A 23,467-nucleotide genomic window follows, 5' to 3' on the forward strand; every position below is an offset into this window, starting at 1 on the left:
TGTACATTCAAAGTACGACACGTGGCTTGAGCCTTCATTTCTTGTCGAACATAGATTTACAGGCGTAGAAGGCTATACTGGTCTTCTTAAGCAAGTAAGTAACGTTTCTACGACAGTGGGTTCTACGACCCGGACTCATATATCCGGCCAAGGACTGTCCCTCCAGCAGCATTCCCCGTATGTAAGTATGAGCAATGCTTATGATGCTACAACAACAACAGAAAGTAAATAAATGGAGGCCCTTATTATGAGCAACATTCGATCTTCGACTATAGTCGAAAATGCTGATCGAACGAATTTTCATTTGGTATTATGGTGCTCATTCGTTGAAGAATAGGACTATTGTGAATTTCGATCGTTCGACGCATTTACAATAGATAATTTTTTCTCAGCTGATACAGCAAATTAAAATAAAAGAAAAACCAATTGTGTTGAAATTCTTTGCTAACAACATTTTTAAAAGTAAAAAAAGTATTTTTATGAAAATAAGTACAACGGAGTTGTGTTTCGACGATTCATCGGTCGATGAAAGATTAGTGGAACTAGCTAGAAGTAGAAAACAGTTGAGGGGCGCATCTAACCCCCTAGAAATGGCTTCCACTGAGTAAGTTTACTATTTTCAAAATGTGTTGACGTACTTAATATTACAGAAATTTCCTTACAGTTTTTTAAAGAACTTTAGATTATCTAAAGAGGCGTTTATGAACCTACTGTCCAGTACAGAAAACCAGTTGCAGCAGTGCACCCGAGCCAAGAGCTCTTCACTATTCTCCAAAAAAAGCAACACAAATTATTAATGTGTGTGCAGCTTTGCACAACATTTGCTTGTTTTATAATGTTCAACTTCCGGATGAAGAGTTATCCGATGAGACCCTCAACGATGATGCTGAAGCTATTGAAGTGGAGCCAAATAACGGAGAAGCAGAAAACATAAGAAATGAAATTCTTAGAATATTATAGAGAAATCTAAAAAGTATTAAATAGAAACCTTAACGCCACAGTTTCTGTTTTATTTTTGTTATAAATTTTCTTTATTCAATTATTCGTCATTCGAAAAAAATATGTATTTCAGTTCCTCTATGTATTTCAGCCCATACCTGCCAAGGGAAAATAAAAATGTATTTCTATAAACATCACAAAAAAAAAAACCATTATTAACCTTAATCCATTTTGCTGCCGTTCTAACTGGTGGTCCCAAACAATTCAGCTCCGTTGTAAATTCCTCCCATTTTTTGCTGCTTGTACTTTGGTTGAAATCCCTTTTGCGAATTGTGGATTCTCTTCCATTAATGCAATTAGCCTTTCTAATTGCTGTTTGGTACTCACGACTTTCGACCTGCATAATATTAACAAAATTAGTATATATTTATTATTTAGTTACTATAAAACATTAAATAATCGCAAACAACTTACATTTTAACAAGTTTTCCCACAATACGCTACACAATCGAAAGCAAAACTGCATTCGACTCTAAATTCGGTATGCAACGAAAATTTCGACAGCGTTACACCGCTCATAATACCAAATTGACATTCGATTTTCGATCTTCGACAACCAACGAATATCGAAGATCGAATGCAACTCATAATAGAGGCCGGAGATATTTTCATCTTGCCTGTTTAAGTGTGAAATTCTGATTGCTGGTATCGCAGTACATTCTAGATGAGTTTTTTCCACTTTTGTAATAATTTTAGATGCATCCTTGTATTAGAAAAGTATAAAATAAAACCTCATAGAAGTACATCTCTAGAAATACCCTTCAAAAAAACTAACTCACTCTGCATGAGTCAATGAACTGGAGTCAAAAAAAAGTCGTTATATATTTATTATTCATATTTTATTTGATTTTTTTGACGCAAAGCACACATTGTGGAAGAATATGTATAATTTACATATGTATGTATATAAGTTCCATAAAACAATTTCACTTTTACTTCATCAACTACAGCTATATTCTAAACAACACTGGCTGGGGTTTTAAAAATATAAAAAAAGTAACAACTAAATTCACACAAAATGAGAATCATTTAAAATGCTTTATGAATAAAAAAAACAAATCATATCAAAGGCTTGCACTCAATACCCTCTAAAGGGAATTTCGACGAAAACGAGTTTTTGATGGTAGCGTGAACGCTGATTTACGTATCTTTCACCCATGACATTGATGACACACTTAAGATTTAGTTTTAATGGAATTATCCACTGTCAGCAATCACTTTTTTTTCATACATATATTTTATAGAACAAAAATATTTCGAAAAAATGAGTGTGTCAGTGGACATCTGACGACTATGATACCACATTTTATGCTTATTTTACACTACTCCTTTTTTTTAAAACGACCCTACAACGACCCCAAGCTGTCTCTGCATTCTAATTCATTTCCGAGCCATCTAATTAAATGGAAGTATTTACAAGAGTTGAAAGTAGTTATTCCATATAAATATCATTAGGCCTTTTCTTTTCGCCAAGCTTTAGCTAGGTTGGTTTGGTTGCGCTTGAATAGGGCTGCCTAAAATTACATGTGTCTGTGGCGAATCTTGCTCGATGACTTTGTTGTTGCTCTCGCATGCAAATTTTTCTTCAAGTTATTCGAGCACACAGATAGCCAACAGAGGTATGGCGAATAGAAGAGGTCTATTATTTCTATGATAATTTAAAGACAATTTAAGAAAATAAATTCCAAATTTAATTTTTTTTAATAGTTAAAATGATTTTGTGTTCAAAACTTAGAACGTGTACAACATATAATCTACAGTAAAAGAAATGATATTTTCATTATTCTGCAAAAAGTACTTCCAATCAGCAATACTCATGATAAACATAGCTTCCATTTGGATTATAATAATCTCTATCTGATCTATTGAACGAATTAAACCTTAAAAAAAAAGGTTGAATCTAAAACGTGGTTTTTTTATGACATGCGGGAACGCCGTCATATTACTGACGCTTTTAAAAATAGCAGTAAAAACCGTTTTTTGCTCTCCTAAAAAATTTCATTTTTGCAGAGAGGGTATTGAGTATAAGCCCTTGATATGCACATGTTATAAATAATTTGAAAAAAAATTATTTTAAATTATATTTTTATGAATAAGGCAAGCCACATTGAACAGGTGGTCTCAGTAGAGCAGCTGATTTAATTTTACTTATTGGGACTCTAAACTGGAAAATTTTGTTTAAGTTACATTTAGGAAGCCAGAACAAAAGAAAAAAAAGATTGCTCCAGTAACCAGAAAAAAAATAAATACATGTAAATAAAAAAATAATAAGAATTAGAACGATTTAATTTAAGTTACATTAAATGGACACCACCAGACAACCAACCGTTACATAAAAATTTATTAATCAAACGAATAAACTTTCGAAAAGTTAGAGAACGCATAAAACACTAAACCAAATATATTCATAAGTAAATATAAGTGAATAAAAAATACAATATATAATATGTTTGTATACTGGCGAAAATTAGTCATAATTCTTCGAAAGATAACTTAAAATATATTCAATTATACACAATAAAATTAGTAAAATTCTGTAATTGCCGTAGAAGCAGAGAATACATTGGAATTTGGTTTATGCGCTGGAAACCAAGGCACACGGAAATTAATTATATACAACAAGATTAGAATGAGGAATTAATTAAAAGCGATTCATTTCGATTTTAAATTCTGAAATACGTGTAACGCAATTGGTATCCACATTTACAAGCTTGAATGACGCTTTTGCGCATTTCATACTTATACAATAATTATAATCGTACAACCGAAAAGATATTAAATTCAAGAACTGTATGCTTAGCACCTTTTGTATATGTTGATATTACCCATGACACAATAAAGAAGGTAGTTTCATTGTAACGTAGCGGTCGCCAGTATTAACTACCTCACAATTAAACAGATTATGGCTGGCATTTCGTGTTATCAACTCGAATTCCAAAAATCTTTAATATTTTACATTTCGAAAAATAAATATATAATATATAATAAAAAAAAGAAAATTTAAAGCTTAATTTCTAATTCGAAATCAGAAGCAGCACTTATTTCCAGAGTAAAAACATAAACACACACTTTTGTAAAGGCACGAAGGTAAGGTTTTTCCAGTTGCCAATAAATATGCATATTTGCGAGAAGTGGCAGCAAGCATGTAACGTTGTGGAATGGCCTACCCAAAGTGTATTACATACTTGTGTTCTGAACGTTTTTTTTTATCCTTTAACTCCTTTATACATATATTATCGAGTTCGAAGGGATGAGCAATTTTCAAAATAGGTTTAACACAATTTGGATGTAAAGCAGTCGAAGAAAGTGGGCCAATCTATATAAAACAAATTCTACATTTTTAAATTTTTAAGAAGAGTTCGATTCAAACTCTATCAAAATTAATGGAGATTTACTAACCAGTGCTCCAAAGTACAATCAAAATTTTGTTGCCACGGCAGACGATTTTAAGCTACGAGCCGGATTTATATCCGGTCAAGGACTGTCACTCGAGTAGCATTCCCCGTGATTGTATGGGAAATGTTTATGCTGCTACAAAAACAACACTCAAAATTTGTTACTTAATACAAACGCAGATTTAGATTAAAACAATCATAAACGCTTGTTCTTTTGGTATAACCTTTTCTCCTTCTACGAAAAGCATTAACATCCAAGACCTTTCGTTCTTAATAATTACCAAATAAAATAAAATAAAATAATAAAATAAATCGAACATTTATGCTTTAGTTGTGTATATATACACATTAATTTTAATAAAATTGATTTAATGTAATTTTGAAACCAAACAAAAAATGTGAAAATACATTAATAAAAAAATCAGAACTGGTTTTATTTAATTTATTAAACTCCTATTTTTGAGCTTCTTCAGCTCAATTTATCTTTTATTTCCTAATATTTACAAAGGATATACGTTCTCAACATAAGTAAAATCGATCATTTTGTAATTCCACGCATCTGAAATAAAATCGCTCGCCTCCAAAAAAAATCTGAACGCTATTGCCAAGTGTTTACATTTTGAAGACTTCCAAAAATCAGTTTTCTAATAAAAAAAATTAAAAAAAAAAAAATGTAAGTCCAACTACCTTCTTTGCTGTCTCATAATATTACCAAATCAAACATTTCAAAACATTATAATATAATTTTCTTCCATGTTGTAATAATTTCAATGACTTTATCCTTAAGTGGTATTTTTGTTTGTTTTTGTTTTTGCTTTTTGCGTGCTATATACCTATTTACGTGTTGTGTAAAACCGCATAACCAAGCAGAATGCAAAGTCTTATTTTTTACTTTTTTTACTTTTGTTAATTTATATCTATACTTTAGTAAATGTTCCATAAAAGTTTAAGCAATTATTTCCTAATCCTTATTATTAAGTATATCTATATATATTTTTGTGCAATTTGTCTGTATCTCTTTACACTTCATAATCTGTTTACAGTTATTTCCGTTATTTGAAGTAAGCTTTTCAGATAAATAAACGCTAATACAGTATTTGAAAGGGAATAGTGCTGTGAAGCATATACATATCTATAGCTAAAAATCATATTTCATTCGATTTACGGCAAACTAAAATGGTAGTTAAGAAAAAAAATAAACATGGGACGTCTTGTTTTTTCCTTAAAAATAGGAGGCGAATAATAATATGTGAATTTACTTAAAATAATTAACATAAGCAATATATCGTACGAACAACCGAAACAAGATATACAATAAATGATTCTATCAACGCATGCCATTTTTAAATACCCCACATCATACAGCTGAACTAAAGAAATCAAGAAATCATCGAATTCAACAGCGTAGTCGTGGATGCAATCAATCCTTATACTCATTTATAAAATTCGAGTGATTGTTTAAGTATTCGACTGAGTATATTGCGCAAGTGTGTAATCAATTCAGAGTATCCGCACCTTCATTCGCAATCGTTGAGGCGCTTAAATTGTGTGTGCACATATTAAAGAATTTATATTTCACATCTTCCAAAGAACACTCATCGCTAGCTGCAGCATAGGTTTTCTAAATAGGGACGGATATACAAAGAAATTTTATTTGAAATTTTAGAAAATCAGTATTGCAAAATACTTACGTTCATATCAACATTCTGACCGCGCAAAACTTGCCAATTCTCCAATATTGTTGCATACTTCAAATACTTTTCGAATTCGTGTCGCGTTTCGTACACATGACATAAGCCTAAGTAATCATACTCTAGTCCCGAATACGATTTACCGAATAGGCGAAGACCTGCAAGGCAAATTCATTATTATGAAAAATAATTGAGCCAAATAACTGCAATTAATACATACTAATATCTATGCTCCTCAAATATAATGACTCAGCTTCACGGTATTTTTTCATATGATAGTTGTAGAGCGAAGCTAAGTGACCAATTGAAAGACCCACTTCGTAATCATAGGGACCCAGTAGATCTGTTTTGATTTTTATCGCTTTCAGATGCATGCGCTCTGCCTCCTGGAATACATAAAGATATTAACAAGTGATAAATCGAAAAGCTAATTGTTAAAACTGATTATTTCAATTTCGAGCGCATATAATAAAAATGAAACAAAATGAGGTTTGCACTTCGACCAAAAGGTATTTTACGCCCTCTACTCATCCAAACACAGTTCCCTCAATAAATCTAGGATGGAGCTGGGTTGGACTGAGCGTATGTGCTTTTCATGTGGCCAAACAGGCCGTGATGTCCACTCCTTTTTCTCGCTATGACAGCGCAGTCAAAAAGAAGAAACGACAAAAGTCGCTGGACCATATCCCATATGCATATGGCTGCGTAAGAATGCTGAGAATACCACTTGCATTTATAGAATTACCGGAGTGTATAAGGACTGTAACTCCAACAGAATTCTTCAAATAATTTTTGAGTTCATTTTCATATTTACAAAATAAATACTACTCGCGACCACTTACCTCAAACCGGTTCATAGTTTGGTAGAGTCGACCTAAATTGCCATAGTGTTTGGCTGTTTGCACATTCACTTCGCCGAACATTTCCAACGACAATTTAAGCGCGAAATTATGTAACTCCTCGGACTGACGTAAGAGCCCGTCTTCATCAGCCCCACCCTCAGCAAGCTTATCCAGAGCGATTTCTTCAAGTAGCAAAGCTTTCACACGTTTCGCTGATGCCAGCATCAAATGATTTTTCGGTACTAAGTATTCCATGATGTCGATTGCCTTTTCGACATGTTTTCGTGCGCAAGAAAAATTGCCGGTGCTGTATTCGTGAACATAGTAAGCATATGAGAGATCTTCGTGTGCTATCGCTACATGAAAGTTGCGATTGCCAAATATGTTGCATCGAATGTCGAGGGCATCTTTGTAAACAATAACGCTTTGATATACAGAGTCAACATTGAGAAGGAAGAATCCATAATCGAGCAAGGTGTCGGCATACTTTTGATGTTTCGCACCAAAAACTTTTCTATAAAAGAAAGTACAATAAGAACTTTGAATTACTAGCGGACTTATACAGGATTTTAAATGTAATTTTGTCTCTACAAAAAATGTGATCTTATCAGAGCTTAAAAAATCGCCTACCAGAGACTTTAAACATTCATTGGGGGAAACTGGAGATTTTTTGACCAACGTAGTACTCCAGCAATCTTCTACACTTAATTTTCTATATACAGTGTCTCAAAAAAGTATTCGGAGTCGATTTTCTTAGTAGAAAGTCCAAAAAAGATTATTTTATCTCGGGTTCACATTCAAAAACTCATTCTTTAATACATATGAACACTTAGCTTTCTCTTGAAAGAAATAATCATCTAAAAAACAAAAAAAGGAAATTATAAGTATAGACCGCTATAAAAATGAACTGACTTGAATTCACATATAGTAAGTATTCGGAATTTTAAATCGTAATAGGTTTTGCAAAGGCACCGTTATCCACACAAAAGCGCGTCGCTGTTGGTATAATTTAACATTCATTCTGTTAGTAAAATTCGAAGGTTTCGGCAGTTAATGTGTAATAAAATACGAGTTGTTTAAAATGTGGGTAAAAAGTCAAAAGAAACTACTTTGGAGGAAAGAAAAATAATATTTAATTTACAAAATGAAAGAAAAACATTAAAATATATATTGAATTCCAAAAAAAAGAAGCATTTCAGCTATCCATAACATTTTGCAGAGGAATTCGTTAAACGCAGGACAGCGAGGAAGGCCCTGAAACATTGAGGTTCCGCGATAAGACCGTTATTATTAGAAAAATTAAGCGAGATCCCCAGAAATTAATAGGAATCTCACTGAGATTAGCAGAATAACCATTAGTGATGAAACTGTTCAAAAAACGCTTAGAGCTGCTGAGTATAATCTCCTCGCATTAAGCCGCTTATACGTGCAAAACCCCGAAAAAAGCGTTTGGAATCCACAAAAAAATTCATGGATCGTAACAATGAGTTTTAGTTGAAAGTATTATTATTATTATTATTATTATATTATTATTTAGTGACTGGTATGAATACCAGTACTAAAATTATGTTTGAGCATTGGCTGCAGAGGCCATCAGCTCTGTGTCGTCTGTGGGTGTCTGGATTATTTGTTATATTGTCATTTCGATGTTTGAATGAGTTTAGTATTTGTTCTGAGTTTAGTATTTCTTTTCTTGCGTTGGCGTGATTTGGACATTTGTTGAGGATGTGGTCCAATGTTTGGTTTGTGTTGCAGGTTGTACAGATAGGGTGATTTTCTTTTTTTAAGATATGTTCATGGGTCTGTGTTGTGTGACCTAGGCGAAGGCGGGAGAAAATACGGGATTTAAATCCGTGTATATTTGTTGGGTAGAGTGGAGGGTTTCCATTCTTATTAATATTGGAATAGTGTTCGTGCTTGTACAATAGTTTTTTAATGATTGCCGCTGTTTGTGTATTATGCATGTATTTATATGTCGTTTTATATCGAGTCTTTCTGTTTTTGGGCTGGTTATAATTGGGGCATTGCAAGCGAACTTCGCTGCATTATCGGCATATGAGTTTCCCTCGATACATGTGTGTCCTGGGACCCAGAGTAGTTTTAGTAATTTACTGTTTTTTATTAGCAAATCCCTTATTTGATTAACAGTTTCCCATTTGTTGCAAGTGGGATTACTAGCCGCTTGAATGACTGACAAACTGTCGGAGCATATTATGGTTTTCGTCTTTTTCTGGATAGATAACACCATAGCTTCGTGTATTGCCGCTGCTTCTGCCGAGAATATAGAAGAGTAAGGGAACATGGTTTTTAAACTTAAAAATATGCCATCTTCGGATGTTACGCTGAATGCAACATTGTCTTCCGTTCTAGATCCGTCAGTAAAGACTATTGACCAGCCGTTATTTTTGTGGGTATTGACTTTTCCGAGAAAAAGCTGCTTAAATATTGGATTGGTGGTGTTGTCTTTTTTATGTGTATGAAGTGTGGTATCACATGTGTGAGTGCTTAATTTCCAAGGAGGATTATAATAGGAGAGTGTTTGCGGTTTTGTTTCTAAGTTATGTCCGCGGGAAACATTAATGATTTTGAGTAGCGCAGGCGTAACGTTGTAACTTCTTTTGGATAGTAGCAGTTTTTTTACGTCATCTTTTATAATTGATGTATTTAAGAAGAGTGTTTTTGGAATAAGTTTAGAGTTGATTTCTTGGATTCTTTCTTCAAGTGTAGGCAAGCCAGATTCAATATGGAGGATTCTTATTGGGGTGATGCGGAAGGCAAATAGGCTGCTTCTGATAGCTTTGTTGTTTTATGATATTAAGTGTAGTTTTGGATGCGGAGCCATATAAGAAAAGACCGTAGTCAATTTTGCTTATGATTATTGCTTTAGTGATGTGTATAAGTGTGTTTATGTGAACATACCCTTTGTGTGATAGGTAAGATAGTAAATCGATTCTGGGCTGCAGGTCTTTCTTTAGTTTTAGGAGATGTTTCTTCCAAGAGTAGTTTTTTGTGAATATGAGTCCTAATATACGGAGTTCGTGGACGTTTTCGATTGGTTGTTGGTTTAGTTTTATTGAGTGGGTGTGATAATCGCATTTGCTTTTTTTGCATATGTGTAGCCTTTTCGTTTTTTCGAGCGAAATTTTTGCCCCTGAAGTTATGGTCCAGTCCTCAATTTCTTTCAAAACATCTTCAAGGATTTGATTGGATTCGGAAACATCTTTCGCTTTGCATAGTAAGAAAACGTCGTCGGCGTAAGCACAGTGGTCTACAAGTTTATGTTTTAGAATTATGTTGCTGATTTCGTTAAATGCGATCGAAAAAAGTAAGACCGAGAGTGGTGACCCTTGGGGGATACCGTTCGTTAATGGATGTAGATTGGAATGAATGCCATTTACCTTGACTCGGATTTTTCGGTTTACAAGAAAAGATTTGACGAATTTAAAAATTTTTGGTCCAACCTGCCATTGTCGAAGTTTCTCTAAAATAACATGTGCTCCTATCCTATCGAAAGCTTTTTCAAAGTCTATTGACAATATAGAGATGTGGTTGTGCGTTGATAAGGACTTTGCCACATGGTAGTCGATGTGCAACAGGGCATCCGTACATCCTCGTCCTGGTCGGAATCCGACCTGGTTGGATGAAATAAGCCTTTTTGTTTCGGTAAACCATAGCAAACGCGCCGCCACTATCTTCTCTACTAGTTTCGAGAGGCACGAAATTAGCGAGATGGGGCGGTAGTCAAAAGTAATATTTAGCGATGACACTAAATTTAATATTTTTAGTTAAGTATTGTGATAGCAATTTAATGCTGCGGGGATGCATGGCGATGAGCAAACGGTGTTGGTAACATGCAATTTATTGGTGATAAACTGAATGGATATTTTCAAATATCAAATGAGAATTTGAGTGTTAGTTCCAATAAACTTGGACTTTCGGGTCATTATATCTTCTAGCAAAATAACGACCCAAAGCAGAAGCTTTGGATATTATATAACACTCCGAATGTTTTGGAAATACAACCTCAATCGCCGGATCTACATCCGATAGAACACTTGTGGATAAGAGCGTGCCATTCGGAAGCACGAAAATACGTAAAGGAACAGCCTTAAAACAGCGACACTCAAAGAATGGGCAGAGATATCTGCTGGGACAACGCGAAAGTTGGTTCTCTAAATAGTTAATTTTCAGAATAGATCAAGAGAAGTTATTAAAATGAAAGGATGCGCTACTAGGTATTAGTGAATAATATGTATATCTGCCATTTTTTTCCGAATAATTTTATGAGATGAAAATTTCGTTGAAAAAAAAATTTTTTTTTATTTAAACTAAAGCTTGGACCTCAATGAAATGACTGAATTAGTTTTTGAGCAATAAATAAAAAGGAGTTTCTGATATTTTATAACTGAGAAAAAGTATATCCGAATACTTTTGTAGACATTGTATCTATTTTATCACATTTCAAAATAAAAATAAAGGCGATTATAAAATAATAGGTTCCAAATCTGCTCCACCTTTTTAACTAAGAAGCAGGATATACGATGTGGTTTCGCCGTTTCCACGACAGTCGGTTCTACGTTACCGAAACGATCCGGATTTATAGTCGGCCAAGGACTGTCACTGCAGCAGCATTCCCCGTATGTAAGTATGGGGAATGTTTATGCTGCTACAACAACAACATGTGGTTTCGCATTATTTAACAAATAGTACACGTCTAGTTGAAAAACTTGTACAAATAAATATAATAAATCCGTTCTAGTAACAATAAACACTAATCACAGAAGGGAATGAAATGGCTCTCTTTTCTACTAATCAATTATTTATATGATATGTATAATGTATTTCCCCACTAAAACTATACAAATAATGACTTAATTAAAAAAGTATAATTTAAACGCTCATTTTGCAGTTTAACGCTCAAGTCGACGTCAGCCTATGAATTTTTCGCGCAACCGTTTGGTCGTTATACAGAATAATACTGCCATTAAATACTCAGGTATTCAAAATATTGTTCTGATTTTTTTGCAGTTTTTATATCTTCACAATTTCAACATTCTTCATATTTTATATCCTACTTATACTACAGGGGCCGGCACTCGAAGTGTAACCAAAATCAGACCATTGTTTACAAGCGCGCGGAAGCATTTTGCCGAGAGTAATCGCAAAAAAAAAAAAAAAAAAAAAAATCAGTAATGGATTTCAAACGTAATAGTGTGATGGGATTATATTTGACTGGAAAATCACAACCAGTGATTGTTCGTGAGCTCGAGCACCTTAAAATAAATAAAGTTTTTGTTTATCACACCAATACTCGTTACAATGATATTGGTAGCATCGCGAAACGGTATGGAGGTGCTCATCAAAACACTGCAACATCACGTGAAATGGTTCAAAGAGTGAAGAAGTGACTTGAGCGAAATCTCCGCCGAAGTGCCAATCAAATGGCGAAATAACTGAAAATATATTATTGTAGCATCCACCGCATACAGAAAAATGATCTCAAAGTCAAGCCTTACAAGATCCAAAAGACACATGCTCTCACACCAAAGCGGCAGCAAGTCAGACTTGAGAGAGCGAAGGAGTTGTTTCGCTTGGCCGAAAGCGGTGAATTTTCGAACCTTGTGTTTTCTGGCAAGAAAATTTTTCAAACTGATAATTTGGCCACCAGGAGGCACCACCCGCTACAGTTAATGGTTTGAGCCGCTGTAACCGCAGATGGGCGCACTCCAATCGTTTTCATTGAGCCTGGCGTCAAGGTAAATGCGAAATATTATCGGGAACGTATTCTGGAGGTTGCTTCGAAGCCGTGGGCAGAGAAATATTTCGGTGGTAGACCATGGACGTTTCAACAGGACTCGGCACCGTCTCACAAAGCTCGAGTGAACCAAGAAAGGCTAAAAAACAATGTTCCGAACATCATAACTTCCACACAATGGCTCTCACATTCACCAGACGCGAGTCCGAACTAAAAGATTTACCAGTCTCGATGCGCTGAAAAAACCCATTATCTGCGTTGGGCCAAAATACCGGCAAGTCACATTCGGGCAGCTTGCGACTCGTTTCTGGACCGTCTCAAGGCCATAGTCATGGCAAAAGGTGGTCATATCGAGCAAAAGTAAATTGATTCTTAATTTTGTGTTATTTTCACACATTTTTTACTTTGAATTGAATAAAACCTTTTTTATTGGTTACATTTCGAGTGCCGGACCCTCTATATTCGTAAGTTAAAACACTGTTAAACTAAGTTAAACTCTTGGTTGTGTGTTTGATAAAAGTGCATCCACCATGACAGAAAAAGTTTTAATTCTTCATTTCAATAGACGAATTAACCTTTTGTTTCTTTACTGACAGCGTTCGTTATGGTTAACTGTGGTATTAAAACGGCATGCTTACCGTGCCCTGTACGTTGCTTGACTTATTAGAAGATTTGCGCGTTGAAAATCACGTTTTACCACACACGCTTTTGCTGCTTGTCGCAAAACATCCACTGCGATCCTAAAATAATTGACATATAAAATATTAATCTTGATTTGAGTTTATAGAGCGAAAAGAAAATACCTTTCCGGCGTTGATTCTTCCAAATGTCGCATTGCAACAATACTCCACATGTGGCTATTATCGTATTCACTGCGCGCAAAGTACATGGCCGAGAATTGTGTGTAAATTTTTGCTAATAATGAACGTGGTACATTATCCTGAGAAAACTCTTTGAGTAGTTTAACTGTTTCATCAAATGTGCGTTCGGCAGATTTGAAATTATATAATGTAGATTCGGAATGTAGTAATCTGGAAAAGAGAAGAAAGAAGTTTTAGTAAAATATGTGTACCATTATTACGCAACATATTACCTCTGCAGGCAGTCTAAGCGCAAAAGCGTAAGTTGTTTATCAGCTGGCATGCTACGCAATTTTACCGCTACACACTGCAATATCTCTATGCTGTCCGCCAGCCAACCGGCTTCAGACAGAAATGAGCCCAAACGTAGTCCAAAATCAATAGCATCCAAACCAAAGTGTAATTCATCATCCAAAACTTCGTCAAAGTCAACATCAATTGCAATTGACGACTCAGCCGTCTCACTTGTCTTTTTATCATCGTTAGTTCTGCTAATGCTTGTATTGGCAAACAAATCAACCATTGTTGAAGTTATGCGAGATTTAGAAGCCTTTCTCAGCGGGATTGCACTCGAGTTGTGTTCTTTTGTGGCAGTCTTCGTAAATTTTGTTGAGTCTTGTTTCTGGTGGTAACGCATAGTAAAGTTCTGTTGTAGTTGAGTCGATAGAAGTTTACCGCTGCTCATTAATGATGTCAGACAACGAAAAAGCTTTTGACGTACTGGATCAAAGCGCAGTAAACGTTCAAAGATGCTCAAATCGATAAGCTGTTCCAGCAGCATATCCTTAAGTTCTTCATACGTGGACATCTGAAATATGAACGGAATTTTATTAAATACATACCTACTTAATTATATAAATGGAATATAAGATAAATGTATCTTAAATTGTCAATGTACTTTTTTGAAGCGTAATATTTATCTTTACCACATCTTTAAATCACCTTATAGTACTATATAGCTAGTTGTATACGTTGTCGTATATCATTTTTATGCACACAACGCAGAAATGGAAACTCACACATTTTGCTCAGTTGTGAATTTATTGACACGGATTTCTTTTATGTTCTCATCATTCATGTTTAAACATTTACAATTGTTTCGCGCGAGGCCACTTTTTTGTGCTGTCCTTTATCAATGCACAGAATGCAAGTTTTTAATTGATTGCTAGTCCACAAAGCAGGGTTCAATGGCATTGATACCGATCATGCGAAGTGTAAAGCAGAGAAACGATGCAGCTGAAACAAACAGCCTACGCATTTAACCAAGTGATACTGGCACAATGCAAAAATTGTAATTGCGGAATCCCAGTGCAATGGTGAAAATCTTAAATTTTCATATACTCGTACATTATTAAATGATCTTGAGTTTTTTCGCACTCATCCTTGTTATTTTCACGGAATCCCGAATATTTAATTTTCTTTAAAGCAATGTGTATTAATATTGCTTAAGGGCTATTTAGAAGTGAGTAGAAAACTCTGGAACAACATCAAGACGCACACCACAAATAGGAGGAGCTCGGCCAAACACCTAACAAAAGTGTACGCGCCAATTATTTATTTTATTTCTTTTTTTTATAACACTCTGCAGCAAAAGTTTGCATACAAATGGATCAAAAAAATTTGGTGTTAAAATGAATCGTGGTTGCAGTAAGCTTAAAATGTAAATGCTTTTGGTTATTCGTATTTTCGACTTACCATATTTTAAAACAAGTTTAGTTAACAAAAATAGAAACGTACTTTAAACGGAATTACAAACGAAAAACACTTCCACATACTTGTATACAAATGCAAATGCTTGCTAAATAATTATTTATTCACGTTTATTAATTTATAAAAATTAGTGAGATTTTCAGAATCTCTCGGTTGAGCCCTTCTTATAATCGCTTAGGTATAAATCCCAATAACTTTGATGGTAGCTTAGATATATGTAGGTGATTTTAGAACAATCTTGCATCACACTCTTCAGCATTTTTTTCGCAGTTATCGTATGCTGCTAATTCCTGTGTTCTTAACTGAAATTCAATTAAATTCAGTACAGGCGAATTGATACATTTTAGGAGGTTGCCCTGCAAGGTACTTCGCACTTGGCTTTAGGTTCTCTTTTAATATGCCTAAATAGAGTATATGACCCATAATTGATTATAGACGCAAGAAAAAAATCAGCTGCTCTAGTAAATTCACCTTACATGAATTCGCCTTGTCTTCGTGATTGTCTTACAAATATTTGCGCCAAGGGTGCTTGTAGAGTTTTACTGATAAGTGTACGCATATTTGCATATATATATTAATATCTATCAAACTATTCTGCAGTTTTTTGTAGTTTTTCATGCACTTATAAAAAGAGGCAAAATGATTAAAACTTTGATCAAAATAAAACAGGGCAGTATTTTTACTTTGTATTTTTGTCGAAAAGTATTTACCTATTCATCAGTAAATAGTTGCCAACTTGGTATTTTAAGCACTGGGCTTAGCACCTTTTGAAACTTAAAAAAAAGTTGCCTAGTGTCCTTTTTAGTGATTGTGCTTTCCCATAAATTAATATGCATGGGCATGTCTTTTTCATAGATATTTAAAAAACATTAAATAATTTGCAATATTTAAAGCTTGACCGTTAGTGGGGAAATAATAATTTCCGGAACGAATACCTGTAAAAGCAAAATTCGTAATGGTTTGCCCCTCCTTTCAGTAAATGCATTTCTTCTGATAAAAACTGACTAAAAAGGGGAAATTGTTGTTATGGCAATTTTAATGAAACATATTATTTAAACTCTCACATCCAGACGCTTATCAAAATTCAAAGTATGACTCGAAGTATATTTTAAGGCTACTAGTTAAAAATTCGGAGGAAATAGACTACAATTTTATGTGTGATATAACTTTGACACTTAAAATGTATAGAGGCAAATTTTTCTGTTATGAAAAAAAAAAAAGATTCTGATTTAAAAAAATTTAGGGCTTTTAATGTGGTTAAATACTTTTTTCTTAGTACAGTGCTTTTTGAAACTCAAAGTTTCTCTCAGTTATAATGCATTTTCAATTCTCAAAGCACTTCTGATAAGCGCTTTTGTGTTATATGCAATGGTTCCTTTTGGTCAAATGTACCAATATCGGAGCGAAAATCGCCTAACACTCAAAAACATGTGCTATCTTTATATCTATCAAAAGAGACTGATGTCAAGAAATATTGTGGGTATTTGTGCCAGCAAACGAAAAATCGGAAATTGATTGTAGCTACATCTGTACATATGTATGTACATACGATACATACGTAGCCGGCAAAATTTGCTGTAGGTTTTTGCAGTTGTTGTTGTTGTATACGAGAAATGCTGCTGAAGTGACAGTCCTTGGCCGGATATAAATCCGGGTCGTTCCGGTTACGTAGAACCGACTGTCGTGGGAACGACTTTCTGCAGTTGCTGTATATGTTTACATGCATATGCATGTACATATGTATATGAGTAACCGAATTAAATGATTAAGATCGAGGAAGCAACAGAATTTTTCGTCTGCTTTAAGCATTTATAACTGCATAACATAGATTTAATAGTATTGTCATATTTATCAAGCCATATATAATCTTTAATACATTCAGCTCTAATATAAAGCCCATGAATTAGTGATGTTCAGACCTAGGTTTAAGCAGTTGCTGAAGAAAACAAATAGCCACAACATATTAGAGATCTTTACACCGGGGTGGTGGCTTCGTTACTTGGTAGTTTTGCAATTTTTTTGTTTTTGTACGTTCAACGAGCGCTAAATAACGTGGCGCCCCATTAGTAAGATTGGTAATTTTGAAATAACAATCAACTTTGCCCACAATGCCCGAAGTTTAAGCTTCAAGTATCACAAAGTGAAGAACAATGATAAAGAAATAATTTTTACAGTAAAAAATTTGATACATCAAGGACATTTTCTTTCAGTGGCGCAAACGAAGGAAATTCGTAAGGTCGTTCACAGCAGAACACATTTGCGAACTACAAACTAACAAACTGCCATAGTACCCTATAAAATCATATATTTATAATTGAGGGTCTCTATTTTATGTTAAAGCGGTTTATTGATATGCATGGGCGGCTTAATATGTAGAAATGGAAAATGTCACGCGGAATAGTAAATTAGAAGCACGAGCAAATACGAAATTGACAAGCTGAACGTCGAAATAATGCTGGCACAACTTATGCGTTGAGACAGTTCAATGGAATTGTCGGTCATTTGCATTTAGTAGTAACTAATTTAATTGTGTTTAAACGATCTTATGACAAATTGTACATTAACTCTGCATGTACACAGCTACAGCTACCACAAATGTAAACATAAGCATCACTCAGTTAATGAGAAAGTGATGCCAAAAAAAGAAAAACAATTAGATTTGCAATTCATTCGAAGATGGCAAACAGGGAGACTACTTTATTTTTATTTCATTATCAGTTTTGTTATTCTGCTGGGCCGTTGTTTTCATTGCTGGAGGTTGGCTTGATTGCCTAGTATTTCATTTCTCTCTTTAAACACCAGCTGATTCTGACTGATGTATAACAGAGATAACAGCAAAGATGTGTGTGTTGGAGAAGTGTAGAGTTTTTTTACAGGAGTTGTACAACGGCAAGTATTGAAAATGTCTCTCCAAGGCGAATTCATAGAAGGTGACTTCAGTAAAGCAACAACATTTACATATACAGTGCACTCGCGATAACTCGAACTAATTAAAACAGGCACTGTTCGATTTATCGAATTTGTTCGATTTATCAATTGAGTGTGCTATGTTAAAAAAACAGTCATCGATATCGATTTTTTTCAATTAAATTTATTTATTTATTTACATATGTATATGAACATGAATATGTTTAAAATAATTAATTCGTTTCAATATTTTTCATCAAATATTTCGCAGTCTTTGTGTCAGTTACACAAAAAAAGTCAGCTTTAACAGAAAAGTTAGGCCGAAAAGAAAGTTGTAATGTGTGTTTGTCTTTTCTTGCCTGCAGCAATGTTGAATATGACTTTTTCACGCAGCAATTGAAGAGTGTTAACCTTTGCGGGGCTTACTTGTTCAGTTGTGGCCCACTGCATTACCTTATTGATAGAGCTAACTGCCTCCTCAGATGATATCCGCTCACATGTCTCAGTTGTGTTGTTAAACTCAGACTCAGAATCACTAGTTTCAATTATTACTTCTGTGTCGGTAAATTCGGCACCATCATTCCATTTGTTAACATCATAAAGCGTAAATTCGACCTGTAAATTATGTTTTTCATGTTATGTTCTTTCAAGATGAGTCCATTTATTGGGTAATTCTTTTTTCTTTGGGACAGAAACCAATTGTAATTATAAAGCGGCTTTCATTTTAGGAAACTCAGAAGCTTTTAAAGTTCTCCTCTTCCCAGGACCCAAAAACGTGTTGATTACTGCTTTTAAAATTGCCTTGTCTTTCCTTTTTATAAGACTTATGGTGGACTTGGCTACCCCATATTCCTTCGCTAGAGAAGTAACACTACATCCACGTTTAATTTTGTTAAGGACTTCAGCCCTCTCTTTTAATGTTAAACACTTCAACCTTTTACGATCCATTACTCACATGCACTGATACACTACAAATGACAAATTTAAAGCAATTTGGTCAATGCAAGATGTTGTTCCCAGAAAACTAACGGGATATTAACGTCGAAATATTCATATGGACAATACACTAGTATACATATAATTTATATACATATACTATTACATATGTATGTATGTACAAAATGTACATGTTTGAAAAGAATGTGTGTACAAATAAATTTGTTTTTTTGTTCGAGTTATAGCGCTTTAATATTGTTCGAGTTACAAACTAGTCAATAGGGGAAAAAATGTGTTCGAGTTAGCACGTCGTTCGACTTAGCGGCTATTCGAGTTACCGCGAGTGCACTGTACTTAGCTATTAAAATTTGGAATTTTGAAATCCAAAATTTCAAGAACATAAGTGAACAAACAAAATAACGAAAAAGCAGGTACTTTGACACTGAAAACTACAAATCGCAAGAACAACAAATCAGCTGCTATACCCGAGTCACCTTGTATGTATTCATCTCGCTAGCAGCTGACACTTCGATTCTTCTACCAATGCTTACTCTTCCATTCACGAAGTGGCCAACCAACTTTTTGAGTACGTGTGATACATAGATGACTAGATGTGAAACTCTTTTTCTCGTGAGAGCGCTGAAAAATGTGCATTTTTTATAACATTTTCCAATATTGCCACACCGGTAGAAACATGAATTGGGTATTTTTGAACCAAAGGTCTGGAATTTTTAGTTTCCATACCACCATTGAGGTTAGTATTTAGTGTGCGGTTGCCCAATAGCCTTATATCACTCGTAACCCCCAACATATACTAAAAATAAGCACAATCCGTATGAAATATGTACATAAATAAGCAAAAAATTTTAAAATTTATATGTAAATGAAATTATTTAAAACGGATATTCATAAGTAATTTAATAATAATAAAGTTATGAACCCGAAAAACCTAAGTTATAATTAAAAACATGACTTATTGCGATTTTTTAATATAACACAGAAAGTGGGTAACAAAAAACAAAAATTCTCAAACAACGAACTGAATAAGTTAAAGCAGATTACTTTTAATCTTCGTAAAATAACTCAAACTCAAATTAAATTCCCTTACCTACGCTTTTCACTCATAGAATATTTACGTATATACCAATTTACAGACATAAACCAACATACAGATTTCAATAAAAGTACATGTATGTACGAGTAAAATGTATTCATATGCATATGTGCATAAGACTAATTAAAGTAGAAGTTGAAAAGGATATAAAAGGCTTTGAAAAATTCTAAAACTCCCTTCAATTTAAATTATTACGTTTCAATTGAATTAATTTAAAGACAAATAATTATAAACATTTCAACGCGTCATTTCTCCACTATGAAAAAAGGAACTGTTTTCGTCAATTATTTTTGGCGCGTTTCTTCTGGTAGCCAGCCATTTCGCCTATCAGCTGTTCAAAATCCCATAATGTGTGAGTGCTACCAAGTTTTGAAACGTCCTCATGGGCGCGCTCTCTCTCAAAATGAATAAGTTTCACATCTAGTTATCTATGGTGTGATACTCGTCATAGATAACTAGATGTGAAACTTATTCATTTTGAGAGAGAGCGCGCCCATGAGGACGTTTCAAAACTTGGCAGCACTCACACATTATGGGATTTTGAACAGCTGATAGGCGAAATGGCAGACTGCCAGAAGAAACGCGCCAAAAATAACAGACGAAAACAGTTCGTTTTTGCTTAATGGAGAAATGACGTGTTGAAATGTTTATAATTATTTGTCTTAAAATTAATTCAATTGAAATGTAATAATTTGAATTTAAGTGAATTTGTAGAATCCAAAGCTCGTTATATCCTTTTCTACTTCTACTTTTAATTAGTCTTATGTACATAATGTAATTTTATTGAAAACTGTGTGTTGGTTTATGTAAATTTGTATATACGTAAATATTCTATGGTTGAAAAGCGTAGGCAAGGGAACTGAATTTGTGTTTGAGATATTTTACAAAAATTAAAGGTAATCTGCTTTAACTTATTCTGTTCGTTGTTTGAGAATTTTTGTTTGTTACCCAATTTCTGTGTTATATTAAAAAATCGCAATAAGTCATGTTTTTAATTATAACTTATGTTTCTCGCGTTCATTACTTTATTATTATTAAATTACTTTTGTATTTCAGTTTTAAATAATTTCATTTACATATAAATTTTTTGCTTATTTATGTACATATTTCATACGGATTGTGCTTATTTTTAGTATATGTAGGTGTTTACGAGTGATATAAGGTTATTGGGCAACCGCACACTAAATACTAACCTCAATGGTGGTGTGGAAACTAAAAATTTCAGACCTTTGGTTCAAAAATACCCAATTCATGTTTCTACCAGTGTGGCAATATTGGAAAATGTTATAAAAAATGCACATTTTTCAGCGCTCTCACGAGAAAAAGAGTTTCACATCTAGTCATCTATGATACTCGTTGCACGGGACAAACAAGTATTAGCGTTAACTGCCAGCCTTTTTAATTCCCTGCACGCTCATAATTTAATATCCATTTTTTATTGTGATTGTAGCGTGCAATTTTCTAATTTCACTTTCGGATGGCAAAATGATTTGTAAACTCTTACCGACGAAATTGAGCATAAGTACCACCATAAGTTTGCTGGCGCCCCCTGCTTCATATGCTCATAGATTTGTTTAAGATATAAACCAACTCGGAAATCTGCATGTTGTTTTAGAACTTTGGATATGGAATCGAGCAAATAACTCACCATGGCATAAACATCGCTTAGAACACCTGCTGGCAAATATCGCAACTGCTGCACACTATCCAATGTTTGGACATTATAATTGAGTTTAGCGACGTAGCAATCAAGGCATTGCTCGTACAATGATTCGGGTGTCTTCCCTTTGGTGATGTCTTGCGCCATTTCCACCATTTAAACTCCACTTTCGCAGCTACCGCGCTCCTCTCGTTTTCCTGCCCGCGAGACAGTTGAAAATCAGTCTGGGCTGCTGCTCAATGAACCACTAGCCCTGGGCAATAAACTGTATAAATCGAATTTTTTCTTGCTCTAAATTAACAAATTTTCTGTTTTAATACACTTTATGGCGTCTTTTATTATTTTAGCAACTAATTGCACTTAATTTTAACAACCATACAAAACAAATACACAATACAAATCCCACCGATTCACTATTTTACAAACAACCACAAAATGTTTAATCTCAAATAATTTCAGCAAACGACTGAAAATGACAAAGAAACGTTTTCGCTTTCCTTGTAGAGTTCGTAACTATTGCTTTCGTAATATACCAGAGCGAGTACGCTACTGTGCAAAAGTATTAAAAGCAGCGATGCCAGTTTGTTCCAAAAATGATAAAATAATGATTGTTCATGTGCAGATCCATTATTTCTCATTCAACCAGCTGTTCGGTTGATTACGTCACAATATAAAATTATTTTGTGTAATACATATCGCGAGGGATTGTGCTTTAACTAATATATATGTATACTTATTTAAATTTTTTTACGATTTTTTTTTCAATATTAAATTTTGCTAAATATACCAATGTGGATACAGTTCTGCTGGCAAAACAGGGGTTAAGTATAAAACTTGCTGCAAAGACCCGATTTACACGAGGAGACATCTGGAAGGGAGACACTGGAAATTCTCTTTTGATGTTTCATTCGCGTACACACGGGCAAAAATGTTTCCGCGACATTTTGACATTTAATATATTACTTTAGCATCGTCTGGTTCGGATGTATTCTCGCACGCGCTTACATGTAAAGCAGAGAGCGTTCGACAACAGTTTCTTAAATATATGAATGAAAAATGCAAACTGGTTAAATAATAAATAATTTGTTGTTTTTTTTATTGAAATATATTTATAAATTCTTATACTTGAATAAAAAAAATTAAATTAAAAATAATTCATATGTAAATAATTAACTTAAAATTAACTTGAGTATCTAGAAATGCAGGGAAAAATTAGAAATCAACATAAACATGTCCCATAACTATTTTAAATTATACCTAATTTACTAGCAAAAATAATCGTGCATTTCCCAAGCAGCGTTCGGATGTTTGTCATCGTTGTTATCTTCCGTTTGTATGAAAACCAACACATAACTTAGAACTTTCTTCCACAAGAGAAGAAAACGAATGAAGCAACTGTCAAAAATTGCTTTAAGATAAGAAATACGAATAAGAAGAGCAAAGCGTGTCGCCGAGTACGGGAGACAAAATCCCTTCTCTCTTCCCCGGCCGTCCTTCGCCCCCGAACAAAATGTTTCCCTTCCAGATGTCTCCTCGTGTAAATCGGGTAAAAGGAAGAGATAACTTTATAAATTATTGAAAACTTTTATAAGAGTAAA

The 23,467-nt window shown here is 34.1% G+C and overlaps 1 protein-coding gene across 1 annotated transcript; it reads right to left on the minus strand.

Moving 5' to 3' along the window:
• Positions 1-4,793: 4,793 nt before the first annotated feature.
• Positions 4,794-22,356, minus strand: LOC128858258 (amyloid protein-binding protein 2). The gene is made up of 8 exons (XM_054094378.1): positions 21,858-22,356; positions 13,776-14,350; positions 13,486-13,713; positions 13,321-13,422; positions 6,928-7,441; positions 6,306-6,471; positions 6,086-6,243; positions 4,794-6,015 (listed from the first exon to the last, which is right to left on the minus strand). The coding sequence occupies exons 1-8, from the start codon at positions 22,023-22,025 to the stop codon at positions 5,890-5,892; spliced, it is 2,037 nt and encodes a 678-aa protein (XP_053950353.1). The 5' UTR covers positions 22,026-22,356; the 3' UTR covers positions 4,794-5,889.
• Between the last annotated feature and the right edge of the window lie 1,111 nt (positions 22,357-23,467).

The sequence above is a fragment of the Anastrepha ludens genome, chromosome 3 (assembly GCF_028408465.1).
Source record: "Anastrepha ludens isolate Willacy chromosome 3, idAnaLude1.1, whole genome shotgun sequence".
Taxonomy (NCBI): domain Eukaryota; kingdom Metazoa; phylum Arthropoda; class Insecta; order Diptera; family Tephritidae; genus Anastrepha; species Anastrepha ludens.